At 40.5% G+C, this 23113-nt stretch overlaps 2 protein-coding genes and 1 long non-coding RNA gene across 5 annotated transcripts in view; 1 reads left to right on the top strand and 2 right to left on the bottom strand.

The window, feature by feature from the left end:
* erbb2 (erb-b2 receptor tyrosine kinase 2) overlaps window positions 1-10980 on the bottom strand; it is a 27957-nt gene extending 16977 nt beyond the window's left edge. For both annotated transcript variants that reach the window (XM_074620261.1, XM_074620262.1), the window contains exons 1-6: window positions 10839-10980; window positions 2145-2296; window positions 1781-1958; window positions 1459-1596; window positions 352-417; window positions 114-229 (exon numbers count right to left, since the gene is read on the bottom strand). In XM_074620261.1, the coding sequence (XP_074476362.1) occupies window positions 114-229; window positions 352-417; window positions 1459-1596; window positions 1781-1958; window positions 2145-2296; window positions 10839-10911 (723 nt within the window). In that variant the 5' untranslated portion in view covers window positions 10912-10980. The remainder of the gene's footprint in view (window positions 1-113; window positions 230-351; window positions 418-1458; window positions 1597-1780; window positions 1959-2144; window positions 2297-10838) is intronic.
* LOC141758663 (uncharacterized) lies at window positions 10816-19066 on the top strand. Its single transcript, XR_012591915.1, has 3 exons — window positions 10816-10953; window positions 17972-18145; window positions 18934-19066. It is a non-coding gene; the product is annotated as an uncharacterized LOC141758663 (long non-coding RNA).
* Window positions 16331-23113, bottom strand: pgap3 (post-GPI attachment to proteins phospholipase 3). 2 transcript variants are annotated; one of them, XM_074620270.1, is made up of 8 exons: window positions 22689-23111; window positions 21080-21177; window positions 20743-20895; window positions 20576-20638; window positions 19899-19960; window positions 19516-19652; window positions 19001-19205; window positions 16331-18610 (listed from the first exon to the last, which is right to left on the bottom strand). In XM_074620270.1, exons 1-8 carry the CDS (start codon window positions 22975-22977, stop codon window positions 18547-18549), a joined length of 1071 nt encoding a protein of 356 aa, XP_074476371.1. In that variant the 5' UTR covers window positions 22978-23111; the 3' UTR covers window positions 16331-18546. The 2 variants fall into 2 exon arrangements, with proteins under 2 accessions (XP_074476371.1, XP_074476370.1); XM_074620269.1 differs by lacking the exon at window positions 16331-18610 and having other exon boundaries at window positions 18910-19205; window positions 22689-23113.

The following is a 23113-nucleotide window of genomic DNA, read 5'->3' as shown; positions in this document are numbered from 1 at the left end:
ATGAGGAAACACGTTACTCCAGAAATGACAAACCACAATGTGACGCACTGTGTCACACACTGAGATTACAGCGAACACAACAAATATCTGATAAATACATGTGAGTAATTTACCAGACAGCCGGTGTTTTTGGGTCCTGTGCATCCAGCAGCACATTGCGTGTGACAGCAGTCATGGGGAAGGGGACCTTTACACCGCTGACAGCCAATCGCACATTTAAGACGGGTCACTTTGAACAAAGATGGAAAAAGTGAGAATTTTCAGCTGTTTTTCACCTGCTCTGGATTTTTTTTCCAGTGAAAACCAAATAGTGTCACTGTCTGTCATACTCTGCACATGATGTTAACTCACAGGTCTGGCAGTCCTGTGCAGTTTCGCCCCAGCAGCTTTTACCACATACAGAAGAACAACTTGGACCTGTGCCAGAAGAAACACAACAATAACAACAACAAATGAGAAGAGCTGAGCACTTATCCCACAATTTTACAATTTTACAAGAGAAAAACAAGATTAACAGTCTACTGCTATAGAGTGCTCCAGGGATGACGTATTTTTGTAGGTCAACCAGGAAGTTAGCATCGCCCTGGTTCGACAAAAAGCCAATGTGATTTTTCCATTTGGTTTTAGATTATTGCAGAAAATAAGCTCTGTGGCAAACAAACGTTTATGATACTTACAAGTTTTGTTCAGCCAGATAATCTTCACAAATGAACACCACTTTTATGATTTTTGAAGTGTGAACGCAATCACTAGAAGTAAAAAGCTAACGTAGCTAACAAACTACACCACAGTCGCATGAGCGTGAGTATACACAATGAGGCTGTAAAGGCAGACGAGTCGGCGACATTTAGTAGTCTCATGTAGCCACTTGTTAGCAACCGCCATTTTAAGACACATAAAGGCTTCAAAATTCACCAGGGGGGTTTTTATTGATGTATTTTGTCGTAGAACAAAACGTTAAAATGTCTTAAGCTTGTGTTAACCACAGACATTATTTCAGGCATCTAACTAAAAACCCATTGACTTTCAGAAACGGGAACCGGAAGTGCTAAAATGCTAACTCATTTCTGGGTTTTAGGACTCATTCCCGTACCACTCTATTCTAGTGGTTCTGTGGTGCTGTACTTAAGTTGCCAGTATACTTCATTAGAACTGCTAGAATTGCAATTTTGCATACTTCCGTACTTACACTTGCTATTTTGAGTGCATGAGTGCGTTCACACTGAGAAGTATGGCAAGATGCAGTGCACTCTAAGCACCCGGATGTTGTACTCAAAACGGTCAAAACGTTGAGTGTGGAACGCTGTACACTTCTCACCCTCAATGGTTACCATCTTTGCTACGTAGCGGAAGGGGGAGGGGCTTTACTTAATGTGCTGTCCCGTCTGCTGTTTTGTATTTCTACTGCATAACACTCGAAGCAAGTTCAATATTTCAATCAGTCAATCAGCTGCTCACAGTTAGGAGCCGGACGCTGCACTCGGTGCACCGTGGCGTTGTTCTGCTTGTCCAAAATGTCCCTCCAAACGATGTGCTCGGGGTCTGGGAAGCACAGCTGGGGGTTCCCCCAAATTTGCACCGAACCCAACAGGATCTCTGCAGGGGAGACGATACGTAAGAGGAGCTCATAAACTTACTGTTACAGTAGATAACAGATGCTGGATGAAAGGAGGACACAAAACTCACAATGAACTTGAATAGATAGAAGATTTTGATCAAATGAATGAGTAAAAAAAAATCAAATATACAGTCCCAACCCCAGTCTAGTCTATTATCTGACCTGTGAGGCTACGTAGCCGGAGTGTCCTGAGCCCCTGTCCACCCAGGGTGTTATTCTCCACAGCCAGGGCGTAGCCGGAGTACAGCTGGCTGCCTCTTATGATCCGAAGGTTGTCCAGAGGCACCAGAAGCACTGACACATTAGCTACGAGTACATAGCCCTGTACCTCCACGATCCCCTGAAGAAGAACAGGTGAAGAGAAAACAAAAGGATGAGTCTGTGGTGGCAACAAAAACAGGTGGACTGACTGAAGCAACTGAATACTTGTTTTGTCTTTATTTATTTCCATCTTATTTGTTTCATAACTGGTTATCTTGAGTCATTTTATGCAGAGACTATTACAGAAAAAACACTCTGTATATACCTGTAGGAAGGAGAGGTCAGGGTTTCCATGAAGGTGTGTGATCTCCAGATTGCCGTGGACGACCTGGCAGTCGGTGTAGAGCAGCTTCAGGGTCTCATAGTGATTTTCCAGGCTGGAGGGCAGGGTCAGCTTCATGTCGGTACCCAGGCACGCTGAAACATAGGTAACATACAGTATGACCCCGACTTCATCTTGCATGTAGAATTCATTGCTCGACATTCAAGCTGCTTTAAAGAGAATACTGTTTTATTATCAAAAACTCAATCAAAATCATTTGGAAAGCAAACAACTGAAACAAAAAACCATCACACAAAGGACGCAAAAGTCAACCTCATTAAGACTGAGAATGCAGACAAACTAGTAAAAACAAATAAAACTCAAATGAATTGTCAGAACTACCTTTAACCAAAAAAAATAAAACAAAAATAAAAGCATATATGACTCCTCGAAATAGTTAACTGCTTTTATTTCTGGGGTAGTGCAACAAAATGAGGTCAAAGTTAACTGGTGCATGAGCTTTTCAGCATGATTGTGTAACATCTGAAATATCCAATTCAAGTACCTAATAAAGTATTTCTGACCCATATCCGTGAACTCCATGAGGGCCTCAGCACCCCGTCTAGATTAAAGTAATCCAAATAGTTCAACAGCATAATATGTGCATTAAATGAACCTTCCATGAAGTGCAATGAAAACAGTCAAATGTATGATACTCACTGAATGCAGCATTAACAGGGCTCAACAATAAGGATTGGCCAGGGGAACCCGGTTCTGGCTCATTTACTTAAATAAAGATTAAACATGACAATTAACTTTATTCTTTGTTGTTATTTGATAACTGCTAACAAATAAAACAATTTGTATAGGGGCAAGTAGATTTCTGACCCACTTGATTATTCTGTTCAGTGCATTGAGGAATTATTTGAATACTTTAAGCAAAATTGCTAAACATCTCTGTTTCTCAAATGCTGTTTTTCTCTGGTTTATATCATTATAAATTAAATCTTTAAACCTATCTTTGGGTTTTGGACTGTTAGTCAGACAGAAGAAGGAATTTAAAGATGTCACCTTGGGAAAATTGAGACATTCCTCACCGTTTTCACACATTTGTAGACTAAACGATTAATTGATTCATTCAAAGAATTAGAGCTGCAACAATGAATCGATTAGTTGTCAACTATTAAATGAATCGCCAACTATTTTGAGAATCGATTAATTGGTTTGAGTTTTAAGAAAGAAAAAAAACCTAAATTCTCTGATTCCAGCTTCTTAAATGTGAATATTTTCTTGTTTCTTGACAGTAAACTGAATATCTTTAATATTAATCATTAATGAAAATATATCACTTTTCTGTGATAAATAAGTGATATATACAGAACAGACCCTGTTGATTAAACACTGGAAGTGTAACCTTTTTACTTTTTAAATGGTTTCAAACTTCATTCTTTTCACATAACACAAAGTGTTGCACATTTATAGTTACAGGCAGAGGACCTTGTCTTATTGAAACTCCAAATAATGATGACTGTAAGGACGTGGACTCCACATATTTTGACTCTAACTGTTAACGAGTGGCCTTGAATGAGTCCTCTGAAATACAAACCATATGCACTGCCTCAGTCTTGTCTCTCAGTATATATGATATATTTTCCACTGGCAGCAGAGAGCACAGATTCTCCACAGTGGGTCACACACAGCGTTACATTCAGGGTCATACAGCACTACAATTCATGGGGGCTTTCGCACACACATAGCTCCCGTGCTTTAGCAGGCAGTCACACAGTGGACTGTCCCTCCTCTGCTGAGGTTATAAATGACTTCCTCTGGCGCCACTCCAACAGCCCTTCAATAGTCAACCCACTTTTCCTGATTGAAGCCCCCCTCTCCCATGTGCTATCTCTGTACCTCCTTTAGGAAAAGACGGCTCGATGGACTCCGATACATAATCGGAGGAACAGGAAGTACTGGCAGGCGAGAGGGGGGTGATTTTCATGATACCGGGGTTCAACAAAGTTCAGGAGTTATGTGCTCAAGACATGCTCTTATCACGTGTGTGTGTGTGTGTGTGTGTGTGTGTGTGTGTGTGTGTGTGTGTCTGCCGTGTGTAAAGCATCCTGGTGATGGCTGAGCACTCAGAACTTTACCCATATTACAGTTCCTGCAAAGACGTATTGGGTCATAAAGTGTATATAAGGTCCACATTAAAATCTGACAGCTACTGCAGCAAATGGGTATATGATTAATAGAGAGGCGGCCAAAAATACACACCCAGTCGTTGTGTCAAATATCAAATCAAATGACTAATCACTGCCTCCTTCAGTGATGTCATCATGGAAAATAGTTTCACATGTCAGGCCAAGAGGGGAGTCGTGCTTTTATTCTCCAGCATTTAAATCATTTTTAACAAGACAGAAGATCTTAACAGAAACAAAAACCGACTCCCTGAAACTCTGCAATTCAGACAAACACAAACAACACAGACAGCTCCAGCTCTGGAGGATTAGGTAAATGTTCCGTAACAGAAAAGCACAGCAGAGCAGATTTTCCATTTCTAAAAAAGTGTGTGTAAAGCTACTTCTCAGCTTCCTCTCCTTTTATTCCCTCATTGTTTGCTCTCCAAAAGTCTCTCAGCAACGGCTGCGTGTGTGCATGCGTGGCCTTGTGAGGAGCTGCCCACCCCTCCATCCCTGGGGCTTAAAATACTCCCTCTTTTATCACTCACTCTGCTGCCCACTGTCATGTCACTATCACTGCCTTCCTCTCTCAAATCCACTCACTACATCGTTTTATTACCTGCTGCTTTGAGAGCCAAGTTATCTCAAAATCCCTCCTCTCTTCCCTCATTCATTTCTTCCTGTCGGTTTCTCTCAGAGTCCAAGAGCCGTTGTCATTTCACAGGAATGTGTGTCTTTGCATATCTAAAAGATGACACACATATATGCATTTCACCAGTGAGTGGGGGGGATCAAGAGAAACCAGGTTGTAGTTCAGTGTCTTGTTCAAAGACACGTCCGCAACCTGTGACCCCTGCAGATCACAAGACGATCTCTGTGTCCAGGAGGTCACCCACGCAACACACATAACTAATGGCTGCCACTGACATCCAAGCACACACACACAAACGTGTTAGTGCTGGCTTCTGCACAGCGTATCGTGGCAACTTGGCTCTCTCTTTACTCTCACTGATCAGGTGTTTCTGTGGTTAACAAGAGAAAGAATGAGAGAGAATTTCTGATTTCCTGACTTTTGTACACATTTTGATCATTTACTTGATTACAGTCAAGTCCTTCTGTGTTCAGTTAGGCTTCTGACGCGCCAGCTTTTAACATTTCTAATGGGCTGCAACTAACAATTATGTTCATTGTTGATTAATCTGTTGATTTTTCTCGATTAATTAATTAGTTGGTCTATAAAATGTCAGAAAATGGGAAAAATACGGGACCAATATGGCGTCCTCAAATGTCTTGCTTTGTCCACAACTCAAAGATATTCAGTTTACTGTCATAAAGGAGTAGAGAAACAGAAAATATTCACATTTTGACTTTTACTTCTTAAAAAATTATTCAAACCGATTAATCAATTGTTAAAATAGTTGGCGATTAATTTAATAGTTGATAGGGATGCACTGATACTGATATTGGTTCGGATATTGGGCCGATACTGACTCAAAGAGCTGGATCGTATATCGGTGACAATGAGGTCGATCTATTCAATTCAATTCTATGTTTTCAAGAGTGCAACACTATCACTGCCTTCAAGGAGAGATTTATTATTTAGAGGCTTTTTCCAAGTGTTTTTAATGTTGTTGCAGACATGGCTATTTTTGTCACAACAGACTGTATCTTGTAAGAATTAATAGAGTGACTTGATCTGTGAGTTGATCTTAATCTGGCTTCCGACAAGAGAGGATGTTGCGACTCCAAACTGACTGCGTCTTGCTCTAGTGTGTTGCTTGGGACTGTCTGCAAACTGAAAGCCAGCTTGAAGCCACACCTGTGCGTGGCAGCGAGCCAGTTAGCACAGGGAGTGTGTGTGTGTGTGTGTGTGTTTACCAGTGTGTGCACGGTAAGTGACAGAAACACGGTGGCAGCGATGCTACTGCAGGAGTTAGAAAAGCCTGCAGCAAGACACACCAGAACAGTCAACAGGATCCTCTGGCCTCCTCTCTCCTCCGGATTAGATCCCTTCAAAGCTCAACACAAACAGACCAAGCTGATCCAACAGGACTTTCTCTGTCAGTTTATCATCCCTCAGATTTAATATGTCAGTCCTGATGCTAACACAATGCTAATCCTAGCGTGTCTTGCATAAACCTCACATTTCTCCCAACCTCCCTGAACACATTCTTTCTTCCCCTTCAGTCTACAGCCAAGGAAGAAAAAACAGGTATTGCTCAACAGACAAGCAGAACAGGATCCGTACTGTACTGGAGCCACAGACGTGAACCTCATTCACTCCGTCATGCACGAACTACAATCACGAACACAAACACCATTGCATCAGAATATCTCCTGCGTACTTTTTTTTACCCATTTACTACACTTTGAAAGAATCTGCAGCAGCATTTCAATGTGCAGTTCATTTTAAAGGGAAGAAAAAGGTGACATCTCTGTTCATGTGTAGATAATCAGATGTCAATTCATTAATAGATTCTCATCGCATTGGTCTGTATGATAATGAGAAGTTATACTGAAATTGTTATTTTCAATTTACAATCTGGGGGAAATCTGACTGTATGATTACTTTGTAGTGTTAATTTAGAGAACCAGATTTTGTGTCATGATTTTAAAATGAAAATGCCTTTATTTTGCATGGCAATAATTATTTGTATATAATTTTTGCCATGCAAAATAAAGGCATTTTAATTTTATTCAAACTCTACAGTGTGCCGTGGATCATTTTTGACATCATATTCCACCCATGCAATGAGCCCTTCAAAAGATTGAATAAGCACAGTACACCTGAAGGATCCAAAGAGCACCTGCATGTGAATACCACAAAGACCCAGCAGTGCTTCTACTCAGTTGTCTTCATATTTTTCTGCCATTTTTGCCTTCATTTTTGATAGCAACAGTAGAGAGGTGACAGGAAATGAGGGAGGGAGAGAGAAGGGATGACATGCAACGAAGACGCCCAGCCGGGTATCGGCTACAATTACATGATCAGCATCTTAAACCCCTTGGCCAGCACGACGTTTCTATTTCTGAATTATTGCCCAATTCTAACAACCAGAAAGTGGCACATTGATAGAAGATGTATAAACACAGATCCTGAATAGAAACATGACCTCTGCAGAAGATGTGCACTGAAAATCAACATGATCAAGACCATTTTTAGAAAGAAATAGTTTACGCTTATCAAGGCTGCTGTGATTTATTTTAAAACTGTGGTTTCCTTGTACAGATTTCTGTCAGGTGTGTAACTCTAGAAAATGACACAAAAAGGTGTCGAAGTGTTTCCTCTGAGGCTGGTAACGAGACCTCCCGACGGCCCCTTCCTCTGCTCAGAGTGAGTTAGATCACTAACACGCAGCCTAGACTGGTGAGTCACGGCCGGCTGAGCTAACCTGCTGCCACTGAGGGCGATTCAGTAGGACTTAATCACTTCACAGTGAGTTTCTCTCAATAGATGCACTGGAGTGTGACAAGGACATGAACTCTGTGGATACTGAGGCCACCGAACACACAAACACACAATATGTTCTCACACAGGAACAGAGTGTTGAAATAATTAGTTCGGACCACTGAAGGAAAAACACCCAAACACAACTGCTGCTGACCTTTGGAATCATGCATTTGTTGACCACAGGATATGTGTGTGTGTGTGTGCGTGCGTGCGTGTGTATAGACAAAACAATAACTGAAAGTACGACTGATGCGTTGCTTAACTCGGCCGTTGCGGACCAATCACAGCGCTCACGCTGAACTGATGCTTCAGAGAACAACGCTGTGGAGTAAAGTGCACCAACCTGTTCCCACCAACAATGCAGTTGTATTTGAAATCACTTCACCTGTGACTATTGGCTTTGTTTGTGTGTGTAGTGGTGGTGGTGGTGGTGGGGGTAGCAGCTAATAAAAGACAAAGAAGCTTCACTGTAATATTTCTTACTCATATTAGTCATTTTAGACGTAAAGAGGACTTCATCCCAAACCAAAACATGGTGATATTTCGTGTCATCATGCGCTGGCCTATTTCCTCACAAGGGCATGTCGCTTAAAGCTGTCAAGTACGTGACAAAAGAAGGAGTTATTGATGTCAATATGTTTGCCATTAGCTTGTGATATACTAAATGCTTTTAAAATCATCTGACCAGGGTTATTGATATCTGACTCCACTTATCTCTATCAATATGGAGGCCTATGCAACCACAACTACAAACTAGAGCTGCAAATAACCATTATGGTCATGGTTGGGATGAACAGTTTGGCCTTATACTCAATAAATAGAGAGAAAAAAGTTCCTAGAGCCCAAATTGCTTTTTTCTCTTTTGAGTATTTAGTTATTCTTTAGTCTTACAGTTCAAACCTAAAAAATATTCAGTTTACTGTAATACAAGAGAAAGAAAAGCAGCAAATATAACAAGTATAGCGAGTATATAAATATATACCTACATTTGCATAAAGCAAGCATATTTTCCCACTCCCATGTTGATAAGAGTATTAAATACTTGACAAATCTCCCTACAAGGTACATTTTGTACAGATAAGAAATGTGCGATTCATTTGTGATTAATGGCAATTAATCATGGACAATCTTGCGATTAATCACGATCAAATATTTTATTTGACTGACAGCCCTACTTCAAATGCTTGATCCATTACCAAAATAGTTCCTGTAATAATAATAATAATAATAAATTGGACTTATATAGCGCCTTTCAGAAACCCAAGGACGCTTTACAAAGGGGGCACACAAAATCATACTAATAAATAACACTGAGGAGAAACTATAGCAAAGTAATTAAAAGAGTGATGTGTAGGAAGAGTCAACTGAATTCATAGGCCTTGATGAACAGGAAGTGCTTGAGGTGTTTTTTGAAAGTGTCCAGGGATGAAGCATTTCTTATTTCAGGAGGGAGAGTTCCTGTAGATTTACTACTCAGTTAATCAACTAATTGTTTCAGCTTTAATAAGAGGAAAAGAGAAAGTGAGGTTAAAAAAAGGGTGAAAATGCAAAATTCTTCCAAATTGGATCATGAATGCAAATAAATTATTAAATGCTGTTTTGCTTTATCATATTCATATAAAATAAAACAGGAAAATGTATCTTGCAAACTGTTTGCACTTTTCAGTTAAAGCTCTTGTTTTACTGGCATGCACTCAAGCTCCGAAGTGTGACAAGTGGCCCTCTATCAGACAATGTCCTCTTTGGAGCCAGAAGTGAATAATTGACATCGTCATGATCCCTGGAACACAATGGCCTGTCTGTTATTGTTGTTGGTTTGTTTTTGTTTACGCGTTGGTCGAGCAAACCAGACTATAACGTCCTCCTGCAGTCAAGCTGCAAAGCAGGTTCTCATATTTCTCACCTATTTCACTACTACAACTACTACTATGTTATAGTAGTGTTTATCTATGCAATAAAATTGTGCTACATGTTGTTTTTTTTAGTCCAAATCTCTCATATTTCACAACTACTACTACAACTACTACTAGTAGTGTTTATCTATGCAATAAAATGTGCTACATGTTTTTTTTAGTCCAAATCTCTCATATGTTTCACCTATTTCACTACTACTAATACTACTATGTTATAGTAGTGTTTATCTATGCAATAACATGTGCTACATGTTTGTTTTTTTAGTCCAACTCTCTCATATTTCTCACCTATTTCACAACTACTAGTAGTGTTTATCTATGCAATAAAATGTGCTACATGGAGTTTTTTTTAGTCCAAATCTCTCATATTTCTCACCTATTTTACTACTACTACTACTATTACTACTACTATGTTATAGTAGTGTTTATTTATGCAATAAAAATGTGCTACATTTTTACGTCTTTTGATTGTTTTTATTATCCTTTTAATTTTTTTCTTTTAACTTATACTTTTATATTCTTTTATTCGTTTTTATCTTATGCACTTTTTGCTCTTTTATCTTGTTTTTATATATGTAAAGCACTTTGAATGGCCTTTGTGTATTAAATGTTCTATATAAATAAACTTGCCTTGCCTTGCTACATGTTTTTTTTTAGTCCAAATCTCTCATATTTCTTACCTATTTCACTACTACTTCTACAACTACTAGTAGTGTTTATCTATGCAATAAAATGTGCTACATGAGTTTATTTTAGTCCAAATCTCTCATATTTTTCACATATTTCTCACCTATTTCACTACTACTACAACTACTACTAGTAGTATTTATCTATGCAATAAAATGTGCTATATGTGGTGTTTTTTAGTCCATATCTGGTACTTTGTGTGACAGGTGTGATTTTGCTCCTGATCAGCGCGTCATGAGGTCCCACGAGCCTCGGCGGTTATAGGACGTTAGGGCTCGCGGAGGAATGTGTGTCCTAGCAACGTCTCTGGGTCGTTAGACCTGAACCTCGAACATTTACTCAAATACAACCCACAAACTCTACTTTTATAGGAAATACAACCCACAAACTCTACTTTAATACATCCCATGTGTGGATAGAGTGTCTATTTTGTAAAACAAGGCGATAATAAGCGGCGAAAGTTACCCACCTTCTCTGCCCAACGAGCCCGTCACTCCGAGCAACACGGCCCCGACGAACACCAAACTTCTCGCCGCCTCCATCTGCTGCTGCGACCCGGCGGCTCTCTAGTCCATACTCACAAAGTAAGCTGGTTTTCTGCTGTTCCTAAATGAGGAGTTATTACTCGTACTACTCGGGACTGTTGTTGTTGTTGGAGTTGTTGTCCGTTTCCCTAAATCTCAGTGACTTCCTCTCTGGAATACCTCCGTGCCTGTTGGTAGTAAAGCGTGACAGCCAGCAGCGCGCAGGAGCGGAGCTGGAGGCGCGCTCCCGTGAAGGCCTGAGCGGGGAGTGGCAGGTTGACTCAGCCCGCCCTCACTGCAAACTGAGCTCTATCACTGCAAACTGAGCTCTATCACTACAAACTGAGATATATCACTGCACACTGAGTTATCACTGCACACTGAGCTCTATCACTACAAACTGAGCTCTATCAGTGCACACAGAGCCCTCACTGCAAACTGAGCTCTATCACTGCAAACTGAGCCCTCACTGCACACTGAGCTCTCACTGCAAACTGAGCCCTCACTGCACACTGAGCTCTCACTGCAAACTGAGCCCTCACTGCAAATTGATGGATTATCACAGACGAGTAGATGTAAAAGTTTAGTTAGAATATTGTTTTGAAACCATTTAAATGTTGTTGTTTTTTAATGGCAGCACATAATGACACCTGTGGTCCTCAAAAATTGACCTGGAAAGACCACAGGTGCTATAAATTAGAATAAAACACCCATAATTCAACGAAAGTAGTGGTCATTAATTGTTTTTGCAAAGACCATAAGGTAGGGAACCATACATGTTATTTTGGGGCAATTAGATGAAAGAAATCCATATTTATGATATAGTGAATTTTGAAAATGGGTCATATTTGACCCAAGGACAACAGGAGGGTTAAACCTGCAGTAGGCAGACTGTTTTTGACATCATTGCGGGCAAAAAACTCCATGATAACCTTTCAGTATTATTATAATGCAAGTGTTCTGAGAGACTTCTGCACCTCCTCTTGGCTCTGTTTTCAGGCTTTAAAGGTCCCATATCATGCTCATTTTCAGGTTCATACTTGTATTTTGTGTTTCTACTAGAACATGTTTACATGCTTTAATGTGAAAAAAAAACAACTTTATTTTTCCTCATACTGTCGGCTTGAATATGCCTGTATTTACCCTCTGTATTAAAGGGACTGTTTGTAACTTCTTACACGTATAAATCATTGCGAGTCAGTGTCCCATGCGCGCTCGCGTGTGGCTACGCTGTTCTGACAAGACTCCAACACAAACTACACGGAAGCACCAAAACCGCAAAGTTATATCTAGTGAAGCCCATCTTACAGTGATGGCCGCGTCGGAGTACGTTGGGGAGACCGTAGCTTTGGTCTCCAGGGCCGGAGTCTCTGCTCCTCTGCTCCTCTGCCTGCTTGCTTTCACTCAGCTCGCTCCACCTCACGTGTATGCGCGCACACTACACACTGCAGGAGAGTTAGCTCTGAGAATATCTAGTAAATGTACAGGGACATTTGTGCAGAAATAACTGCTGCAGCTCCTCCAGACCAACAGAGGTTTCCCGTGTCTTGTGAAGTGACGGAGAGCCGCAGCGAGAAACGTTATCGTCTCCGAACAAAACTCCGGTGTCTCCCCTGTTTCCTCTGGCCGCGGTCTGGAGGCTGAGGCAGGAAAAACCAACACTAGGATCAGCAGTGATTCATGGAGAGACCTTCGTCTGGTCAGCTAACATTACTGCCAAGCAGGTGAAATAAAGAGTGATATTGTGGTTTTAGATGACGTGTGTTGCCTCACTGTTTTGAGCGATGCTCGTTCATGTCTATTTAGAGCGAGCAAGCGCGAGCCCGACGCTGATTTTCATTGACTTAACAGCCACAGGTGTCGCTGCTAACAAGCATTTCTGATTCTTACAAACAGTCCCTTTAATTACGCCTAATTTCAGAGTGTTATATTGGCACATTTGAACAATTATTTTTAGAGTTGCATCATATAGGCTATACAATCTAATCTAATGTAATTTGCAAATTAGTACCTACTGTATAACTCTCTAAATATGGAGTAATAAGTACAAATTGTCCCTCTCAAATGTAGTGGAGCGGATGTATAAAGTAGCAGAAAATTAAGCAAAAATACCTCAAAATTGTACTTGTGGCAATTGCATAAATTATAAGATAATCTATTATTTCTCAACTGAACTAAACAAAAAGGGATTTTTGTTATCCTACTACCTTACAAAATAGAAGTTATACCTATGGCTTGTTTATAAAGTTGTTCTTTATGACTTTATTGATCACTTATTAATTGAAGAATGCTTCAGAGCAACCAGGCCAAACAATAATGTACAATAATCCATTAAACATTTATTCACACACATCATCTGGCCTCCCTCAATCCCCACTCACATATGAGCCTCCTATCTGTATTACTATTAAATGTTTACTGTTTATGTTTTCCAACTCCACTTTCTTTATCAATGTATCTTTGTGTGTTGCTGACTTTATAAAAAGGGGAATGATTTGCATGATACTGGCTTGGAGCATCTTCATATTTCTCATGCCCTGCACTTCACGGTCACAAATCAGGAGTTGAGGAAAGAAGAATAAACTCTATTCATCCCGATCTGTCTGCTCTCCCCACCCACAGCAGCCAGGGTCAGAGTCCGACCCATAGCCTGCTGCACGGAGGAGCTATCAGGAAACAACAAAACGCTTCTCACTGAGCCATGCAGAACACAAATCCCAGACTTTTTACAGTGGTTAGTGCTGGTTCTGCTTAAATGTTTGGTTCCCATAAAATAAGTCACTAAGGCCTTCATGAGACACAGCCAATTTAGCATTCTGGTTGTTAGATTTTCTCCGCTGTAAACTTCAGCAAAATGAAGTTTTACGAGGAGTTCTCAAGTCTTGGATGAAGTTTGCTGGCTCTAAACATGCAAAACCTCATATATTAGCTATAAAGTTATGCATTTGGAAGTCAGCCTGGCCCAAAAGTCAGTTTTCTGTAGGTAGGGGTTGCAAAAACATAGCTGTCTCTCATAAAAACATTATTATTAAACATATTTGTTGGGGTCTGCATGGGGGGCAACAAGTGGGTGAGAGATACTGTGTGCAAGTGAGAGAGTCCAAGGACAACTACTACACAGACTGCAAAAAATATAGTTCCTTCAAGTCTGAGAAAGGCTTGTGTTGGACAGTGAATATCAATGAACACATCACAATTTCACTTGCTTATTTAGATCAACAGGCGTAACACATGGCCTGGAGACATAATGACAACTTACAAAGAATCTGTTCATATGATACCAGCACAAATGGTACAAGGGCAACAGGACCTTCAGACTGCAGTGGATGAATCACAGACTATACATGCAATATGTCACTTATACTTTGGAGTCACTTTTTGTGTCCTGTCACACTGTTAGGCAGTGGTGGAATTTTAATTTTAATATACGAAAGTACTTTTGGCTGGTGACCCCTTACAAAAAAAACCTGTGTCTGGTTGGGACCCCTTGTCATGTCTCAGATGTCTTTGAGTTGTAATCAGTTTCACCAAAGAGACCTCGCATATGGTTTCATTTCAAATATTTCTTTTGAGGCCCAAACATTTCACAAAAAAGCAAAGATCGCAGCAGAACTTTTTTATTTTTTCTTCTTAACTAGTTATCTCACGACCCCCCAGACTGGGAACCATTGGACTAAACCTAACCACATATAAAGAAGATAAAAATAGCTCGACCAGCTACAACAGTAAAATGTAATTTAAGTATTGACACACCAGTAATAACACTTAAAGTACATTTAGCTTGTACTACTCGACCTAAGTGGTAGTTTGAATGCAGGACAGTAGTTTCACATTGTTGTATTGATACTTTTACTTAAAGCAGCAGTGGGTAGAATTGGAGCAAATATGATTTTAAAAAGTTATTTTTATAAAACAGTCACTATATCCTGACAGTACTGCATGAAACAGGTAATCTAAAAAAAATCATGTGCCCCTGTGTCCTCCTGTGTCCTCCGGTGTCCTCCGTTGTCCTCCGATGTCCTACGGTGCTCCTAATGGCATCTGCAAGTTTTCACCGACCGGAGGAAAACAAGCAATCAGAGCGGAGCTGGAGCCTGCCGTCTCTGAGCAGCTGTCAATCACTCGCCAACTCTGAACGAATGGTCAAACTAGGTAGCGCTGATCAAATATGAATCAATATTCTGTTACTGTAATGCCTATTTCTCACCTCAAATGTTTTCAGAATCATCTTGTAGTGTACTGTTTAGCTGTAAAATGAGAAAGTTTGTTTTTTCCTCAACTGATCTCAACATGGCTGCCGGGTCACACACTTTCTCATTTTACAGTTAAACTTGAGCTGAACTCTCTGACGGCGGTGTCAGAGAGCAGGATGCTGTCCAAGTTACGTGTCATCTTGGATTAAGTCTCCCACCCACTCCATGACGTGCTGCTCAAACACAGGAGTACATTCAGTGCAATACTCATTCCACCGAGATTCACCACAGGAAGTCATTCCTGCCTGTGACCATCAAACTTTACAACTCGTCCCTCTGAGTGTCTCATACACTGAGTCAATAGACTGGACCTGGATTTATTTCACCCATCAGCTGCTATATACAATACTGACTTAACTCAACTGTACAATACAACTACTACTACTACTACTACTACAATAATACTACTGCATTTATACTGTAGGCTACAGAAATATTCTTATTTAATTCGTATTTATACCGTTATTGCATTTATATTTAACACACTTAATAGATCCCACTTCTCAGCATTTTGTATTTACTTATTTACACTGTGGTTATATGTTATATATTGTATGTCTTAATGCAAATATTTGTACATATTTCCTATATTCTCATTTCTTATTCTTATTTTTATTTCTTTACTTATATTTCTCTACATATATTGTGTTATACATTGTAGCATTATGGACATGACTTAAATGTTACATACTCAGTCAGCTGCTACTACTCCATAATTTCTTATTATTCTGTGTATTACAGATTAAACTGTACAATAATTGCACAATAATTTAACTGTGTAATAATCTGTCATTTATACTGTACATTAAAAAATATATACTTATTTATACCGCTCTTGCATTTATATTGAACACTCTTAATAGATCCCGTCTCTCAGCATTTTGTATTTACTTATTTACACTGTTATAGATTGTAAGTGTCTGACATATATTGTGTTATATATTGTAGCACTATGTACATCATTTATATGTTACATACTCCTTTATTTCTATTATCACACATTTCTATGCTTTTATATAAGAGCAACTGTAACGTCCAAATTTCCCCCCAGAAAGTATTTCTGATTCGGATATTTATGCATATTTGGAGAACTACTAAAACAAGATAATTGAAGAAGAGAATCATGTTTACAGGACAAAAAGTCAATCCTCTAATAGGGGTAAAAAAGACACAAACAAGCCCCATTCCTTATCAACAAAGAACACTTTTATTTGTTCCATTTCTTTCCGGGTTTTTTTTTGGTCAAATATTCGATGTGAGGTGGAGGAAAGTGCACTGAGTAGGAGAGGTGATGGTGACGGTGCGCAGGGCAGCAGGCAGGGGGCAGCAGATGAGTGAGTGAAGAGGAGGGATGTGGTAATGAAATGATATACAGAGAGAAAACTGGAGTTTGTTTTATGCTAATTCCTCAGGAAATATTCATTCTTATTAAAACAGGAACCAATGAGATGATTCAGCAGGTTTCTTATCAGTAGACACTAGAGTACTTTCAGTTTTTAATATAATTTTGGGATAAATTGAAATCAGATTTTGTACTTGTTTTAGCTTTTTAGAAGTATGTATATTGTCATAATTGGGCCCCAGACACAATTTCATGAATGTCAGTTGTTAATAAACATTACCACATCTGAGAATATAAACAGTTTTGGCCAATAACAATTAGAATATGCACTATATAATGTTTCTTATCTCATAAGGCCAGTATCTCTGCCACGATTTCAGGAATCTTTTTGCCACCCAAACCTCTCCACGTCTTTCTGTCCCCCCAACCACCCCCATCCCTATCCCCATCCCCATCACAGGCTGTCAGCAAAGCTAAATTTACCCATCGTCTCACACACATTCACGCAGCAAACCTCCAACATATATATATACACACACACACACACACACGCGCTCACACATCAGTAGTTTTACAAAAGCATCAAGCACAATCTAGCTTTCTCTCTCTCACACACACAGTGATTCAGTTTACGATGGCAAAAACAACACAATGTCGAGTCAAGGCAACGTGTACACACACACATACTGTACTGGTCATTGTTCTCACACAGAAATACAAAAGGCATGGGCAGAATTTCAAACAAAAAATGCACGTAAAATGTACACACACCCGTAAAGTGCACATATGGAAGGAAAACTCTGAGGGATGAAGACATACATGGTATGAATTCAAGAGTTTTTGGTGCTAACTCTGAGAGGAAAAGATAAAAAAAAAAAAGAGGAAACTCATTGACAAGCAGGTCTGATATACAGTATGTAAGGCAGACGTGGAGGGAGATGGAGTATTTTTACATGATGGGGCGGTTATCTGGACAGCAGCTGGTTGTGTGTGTGCACCATTCTGGGGAATATTACAGCAAGAAATGCAACCAAATCCAAATAAACAAACACCTAAACACTCATTCACACACGCCACTTAACCCCAGAATGTATTTATTATAAAGCCCCCAGCTTCCTGTTGCAGCTTCTCCTACCTCAATCATTTTCTCCTCACACTAAAAGGCAATCCAGGTGAATAAAAACTAATATTTACCATTGTATGATCATCAGGCATTTCCCAGCCTAATTCAAAATCAAGTAATCAAAGGAATAAAGCACACAATTTGGTCAACGACAACAGAAATTAAAACAACAAAGGCAGCTGATAAAAATGAAAATGTGAGTGAAGAGTATGAGAAACAAAAGCAGCAGTGGAAACAATGCAGGCACAAAAATAAAGGTGTGATGGTGAGAAAAGAAAAAAAAAACACAGTCAGCTAGAATGGCCTCCAAACATAAACCCCCTTCCCCCTATCTATCTCTCTCTCTCTCTCTCCCTCTAGAACAATCCACTGGCAGCCCACTTCACAAGGGGCAACTCTCTGTGTCCGCCAGTCCTCTTTTGGCACAGATGGACACATGCCGTACCAAACACTGGAGGTTGTGACGGCCTGGCTGGGGATTTGGTGCCATCTATTGTCAGCCACAGCAAACTGCCATTTGTGCAGAGCTTGCAGGTAACTGGTGAGAGTCAAATCACGGGTTCAGGGGAACAACTTCAGAAGCACCCGAGAGTCGAACGGTTTCATGTGGTAGAACACAAAACCGTCATCCTGTTTAGCAGTTATGATAAATGGCAAAAGAGTCTCGGAGCACATGTCTGTACAAGGCAAAGTTAAGTAGAGCAAGCAACAATCGTGATCTAAAGAAAAATAGAGAAAGTATCCCCCAAATAAATAATAAAAAAAAAAAAATGTAAAAAACAAGAGATATGTAAACAAAGTCTACTTTGATGGAAGTCATAGTGGTGTCATGCGTGTCATCTGGGAGGCTGGGCTACGTCCGTGTTCGGGTTGCCGGCTGCCCTGATTGGAGACGTGCGAGGGAGTAGGCGTGGTGACGAGGTGATGAGCTCCTCCTACTCGACTTTGACACCCATCTTCTCTGTGTTTAGTAAGTAGAGGCTGTCGTCTATCAGGAAACTGGAGGGAGAATGAAGCGAGGATCATTTATCGTGTATTTATCCCTATGAAAGGGACAGTGTGTAGGATTGAGTTGTCATCTAGTGGTGAGCCTGTAACCAACTGACTACTCGGTTCACTCCTCCCTTTCCAAGCATGGCGGACTTTGTGAAGAGGACCTGCTCCCTATGTAGATATGAATTCCATTTCTGCCAATAGATCCCCTGAAATGCTACACACTGGCCCTTTAATATTCCTTTTAATTCTCTCCTTTCACACACACATAAAAAGCAACAATTTCTTTTCATTTCAAGGTAAAAACATTATCTTTCTCTCTATTTCAGACACTGCCTGAAATGCCTCTCTTCCGTAAAGCTACGACACAAAGACAGAGCAGGTGAGTGGACGAACCTGTAGAAAAGGAAGTGCACCGGTATGGTGCTGAGGTGCCACACAGCGTGAGCGTCGAGGACCCAGAGCATTGGGGGGAAGTCCAGCAGCTCCAGCAGGGCCAGGCCGTGAAGCATCACCACCACCAGGCCGCACTTCCACCAGTATGGCAGGGTCCGCCGGTTCTGCCAGCACCAACACAGCCACCACAGGAGGTTCACCATGCCTTTAAAGACAAAAGATGGTTAAAGATAAGAAAGACAAGGCACCAGAGAAGAGCAATCTTAAAACAATAATAAAGCAAAAAATTTAGTGATGAACTCGATGACCGAGGAACTGATATTCTGTAAATTGTTCTAACTGCAGACTGAATCAAATTTGTAATGAGAATGTACCGGTAAGTATAGATATTGTAAACAAAAAAAGTACAAAGCAGCTACAGAAAAGTACTCAAAATAACACAACTATCAAATAAATAAGCTATTACGTCCAACCAAATATGAGCTTTAAATGTGACTTTTGAGCATTTGCTGTACCGATGGTGACGTTAGCAGCCATGTTGTAGCCATAGTCGAAACTGACAAAGGTCAAGTAGGACACATGCGAGGTAAAGGCCAAGATGAGCAGGACTCCCACCATGCTGGACACTCCAGGTCGCCTCAGACCCAATGTTCTGACGAAGAGAGCACAAGCAGAAATGACGGATTAACAGAATAACAACAAGCATCCCAGATGATGTTTTTGTCTTCCAACTTCTTGAAGTAAATATTCACAAATTCTTATCATAAATATAAAAACATTTGACAGAAATGTTAAACAGGGTCAAAGATTAATAGAGTTGAATGTGATTTTAGTTCTCCTTTTCTCCTCTTTTATCATGGGAGAACATCTGTAGTAACATTTGTTTTTTTGAGCTTACCTGACACAGCATAGGTAGATTGAGTAAAGAATGACTGCTGTTGCACAGAAATAGTCCATTTTCTAGAAGAGAATATCACACAGAGACAAAAACACATTTACTGACAACAGAAATCAACATCAAGACTTGTACGTTACTGAGAATATACGGCACATATCTGGATGGCTTGTCAGTAATGCCATTAGGATGCTACTGATCAGCTAAGCTCACTTGCCAATAAAATAACACTCATCTCAGCATGTGGTCTATCAGTTCAAAAGATATTTTAGCAGCTCTCCATTCTGTTTACAATAAAGCTGCATCAAGAAGTACATTTTTTAAAATGAACACTGAATCAACTGACTGCCTGTAATGTGAAAAGGTCGCTTCTAGCCGTGCTCAGCTCATTGTTTTGGTTCGCTGGTCTGCATATTGAGTCCCAACGGCTCTCACCAACCCTCCATATAAACAGCTGCTGCCAGCTCACGAGCTGACTGAACAGATAGTATTCTCAGGAGTAAGTAGACCAAACCGCTGCTGAATAGTGAGACATTATTCATTTTACATCAGTCAGGTAGAGAGAAACAAAACTCTGAAAGGATGCCCATGCTGCTCTGTTTCTGCTTTGCTCACAGGTAGGCCATAAAAAAACTTGACAATCCAATTATTCTTTTTGTTGTGACGTCAGCAAGCATTACCTCGGTGAGATAGGTGTCCCGGGTGTGAAACACTGTGGACCAGAACCAGGCATTAAGAGATACCTGAAGAAACACACACATGCTCTTGTTAAATACGCATAGTACATTTTGTCATGAGTGTAAACACATTCTGTATTTATTTGTGTTTTCATTTTTCTCCATCTCACCAGAGAGAAGGCGTTGATGGTGTGGTACATGGGGCTCTGGCGCGGCACCGTTCTCCGATAGCGCAGCAGCATGAGAAGGCAAGCCAGGCCGTTGAGCAGAGAGGCCAGGGCAGACGCTGGCTCCTCAAAACACAGGAAGCGCGCAAATGGCCACTGTGAGAGATGAAATACATCACTTATAATTTCACATGTGACTAAAATCAATTAAAATGAAACCAAACACTGACTGGAGCACATAAGAAAGTTTTGTTCTTCTGATTGACAGAATAAGAAGCTGTTTTACATTGTAACGAAGCTCAGTGTGATTCACATACTGGCCCCTATAAGAATTACCAACCTTGCCGTGGAACTGTGGGACCTTGTACCCCTCGGCCTGGTAAAGGCCCACTGTGGTCCACATGCATTGATAGCGACAGTCATCGCGACATATCCAACCTGGAACAAAGAGAGATGAGCACAGGTCAAAGGGTCAAGTTCAATTCAATAGGTACGAATATTCTACAATAAAATACATCTGGAAAATGTCTGAATTAACAACTAATTTTCAAACAGTAAGTCATTTTTTTTAAAGCTTAAATTCCAAACGTTCTCTGGTTGGCTTCTGGAATGTGAGAAATTGATGTTTTCTCTGTTTTAGATCAAACCTTAGAACATTTTAAAAGGAAATTATCATCACATTTAATTCATGATGTCTAATTATCTTTTGGTATGTTTAAATATATATATTTTTCTTCTGTACTGTTTTTGTATGTATTTCATTGTTTTTATTGGATTGTTTTCCACTGTTTGGTTAGGGTTTTTCTGCACATTTTGTGTACTTCTTGTTGTTGTTTAACTTTTGTTGTATTTTTAAAAGTATGTTAGTTTAGATCTTTCTTCCTTTTTTGTTATTGTGTTTTTTTTCTCCTGTGGTTGGGGGGGGGGAGGTCATTTCTATAAGCCTGTGGCTTCTTGACCTCTCCTGTCACATTTCTTGTTTTTCTTTCATTGACTGGATTTTGTGCAGTTTTATATATGTGCAAATAACCCAGCCAACATTTGTATGTGGGGCCCATGTGGGTAGTAAATAGGCTGAAAAATGGGCCCTACATGGGATTGTCCAAGGGTTCCATAATGGCCCAATGTCAATTGCCCACATGGATTCCATGCAGGATTACAATGGGTGTTATGTGGGCCCCAACTGGGCAACATACCCAAGACCCATCTTGGTCCCAGCTTTAAGTTCTATGTGGGAACTACATGGGGACTACATGAGCTGAAATATGGGTTGTAAGTGTCCACAGTTTCCATGTTGGCCCCATGCACTAATTTCCCAGTAGTGACCCAACTAGGACCCACACAGGTAGCCCACATGGGGAGCCCGTGTGGGACCAACTTAGTTGACCCAAGTGGGCCCCAGATAAGATGCCCATTTTGAGCCCATACCCACTTGGCACTCAGGTACCCCCAGCATAACCCATTTGTGGCCCACATAACCATGTTGGCTGGGGAATAAATAAATAAAACATTTAATATTTTGAAGAGTTGTTATTATTATATACATTTGAAAATGTCGACCCTTGGGCTCTGGGAATTTCAGATGCATTACTTTCTGACATTTTATAAGACCAAACATTATTGAGAAAATAATTTAATGTGTGCATAGTGGCAGCCCTAAAACATGTGCTCATCTTATTTACAGCTGAAGAGAAAGAGGCACTACTTCTCATTTTCTCTTTTCTGGTTGGATTACATGGTTATCAAAGCTTCCTCTTTATCAAATTGTTTTTAAATCTCAGAGACAGACACACTATACAAGGGCCTTTAGTGGCACCTTGCTCAGCCAGAAGAACTGGTTTCAGTTAATGAATGAAACAGTAGAACCTGTGTACTCTGTAGAGAAACCTCCAGACTGCTAGCACGCTAAAGCTATCTTAACTCACCTACCAACAACAACAACAGCTCACCTGTCAGCGTCATGTACTGCGGCTGGGTGGACTGGAAGCCCCGTAGCCGAGCCCCGGTGCAGTTGGTCCGGACACACTGCTTCACACAGTCTCGGTACACCGGCTCCTTGTCGCCTTGAGATGACTGCACGGTGGTAACCGACATCAGGAGCAGCAGCAGGACGGTGGTCACAGCGGGGAGTCTGACAGATGTGCAGCGGGCTGACGATGAAGTCACCATGGTGACGGTGGAGGTGGAGGGTCTCAACCCGTCAGGACTCACGAAGGCACGGCGGGACGACAGCGGCATCGAGTCCACATCACCACACAGCCATTAACTAGTGAGTTAGTGGTGACAAACAGGGCCTGAAGTGTGTTACAGTCACAGTACAGTCTGTCCACTGTCTCTCTCATCAGGGTCAAGTTTCAACACTCTCACATCACTT

This window comes from Sebastes fasciatus, chromosome 20 (assembly GCF_043250625.1).
Source record: "Sebastes fasciatus isolate fSebFas1 chromosome 20, fSebFas1.pri, whole genome shotgun sequence".
NCBI classification, from domain to species: domain Eukaryota; kingdom Metazoa; phylum Chordata; class Actinopteri; order Perciformes; family Sebastidae; genus Sebastes; species Sebastes fasciatus.
Note: the sequence above shows the minus strand (reverse complement) of the source record. Positions and strands in the feature narration are given on the sequence as shown.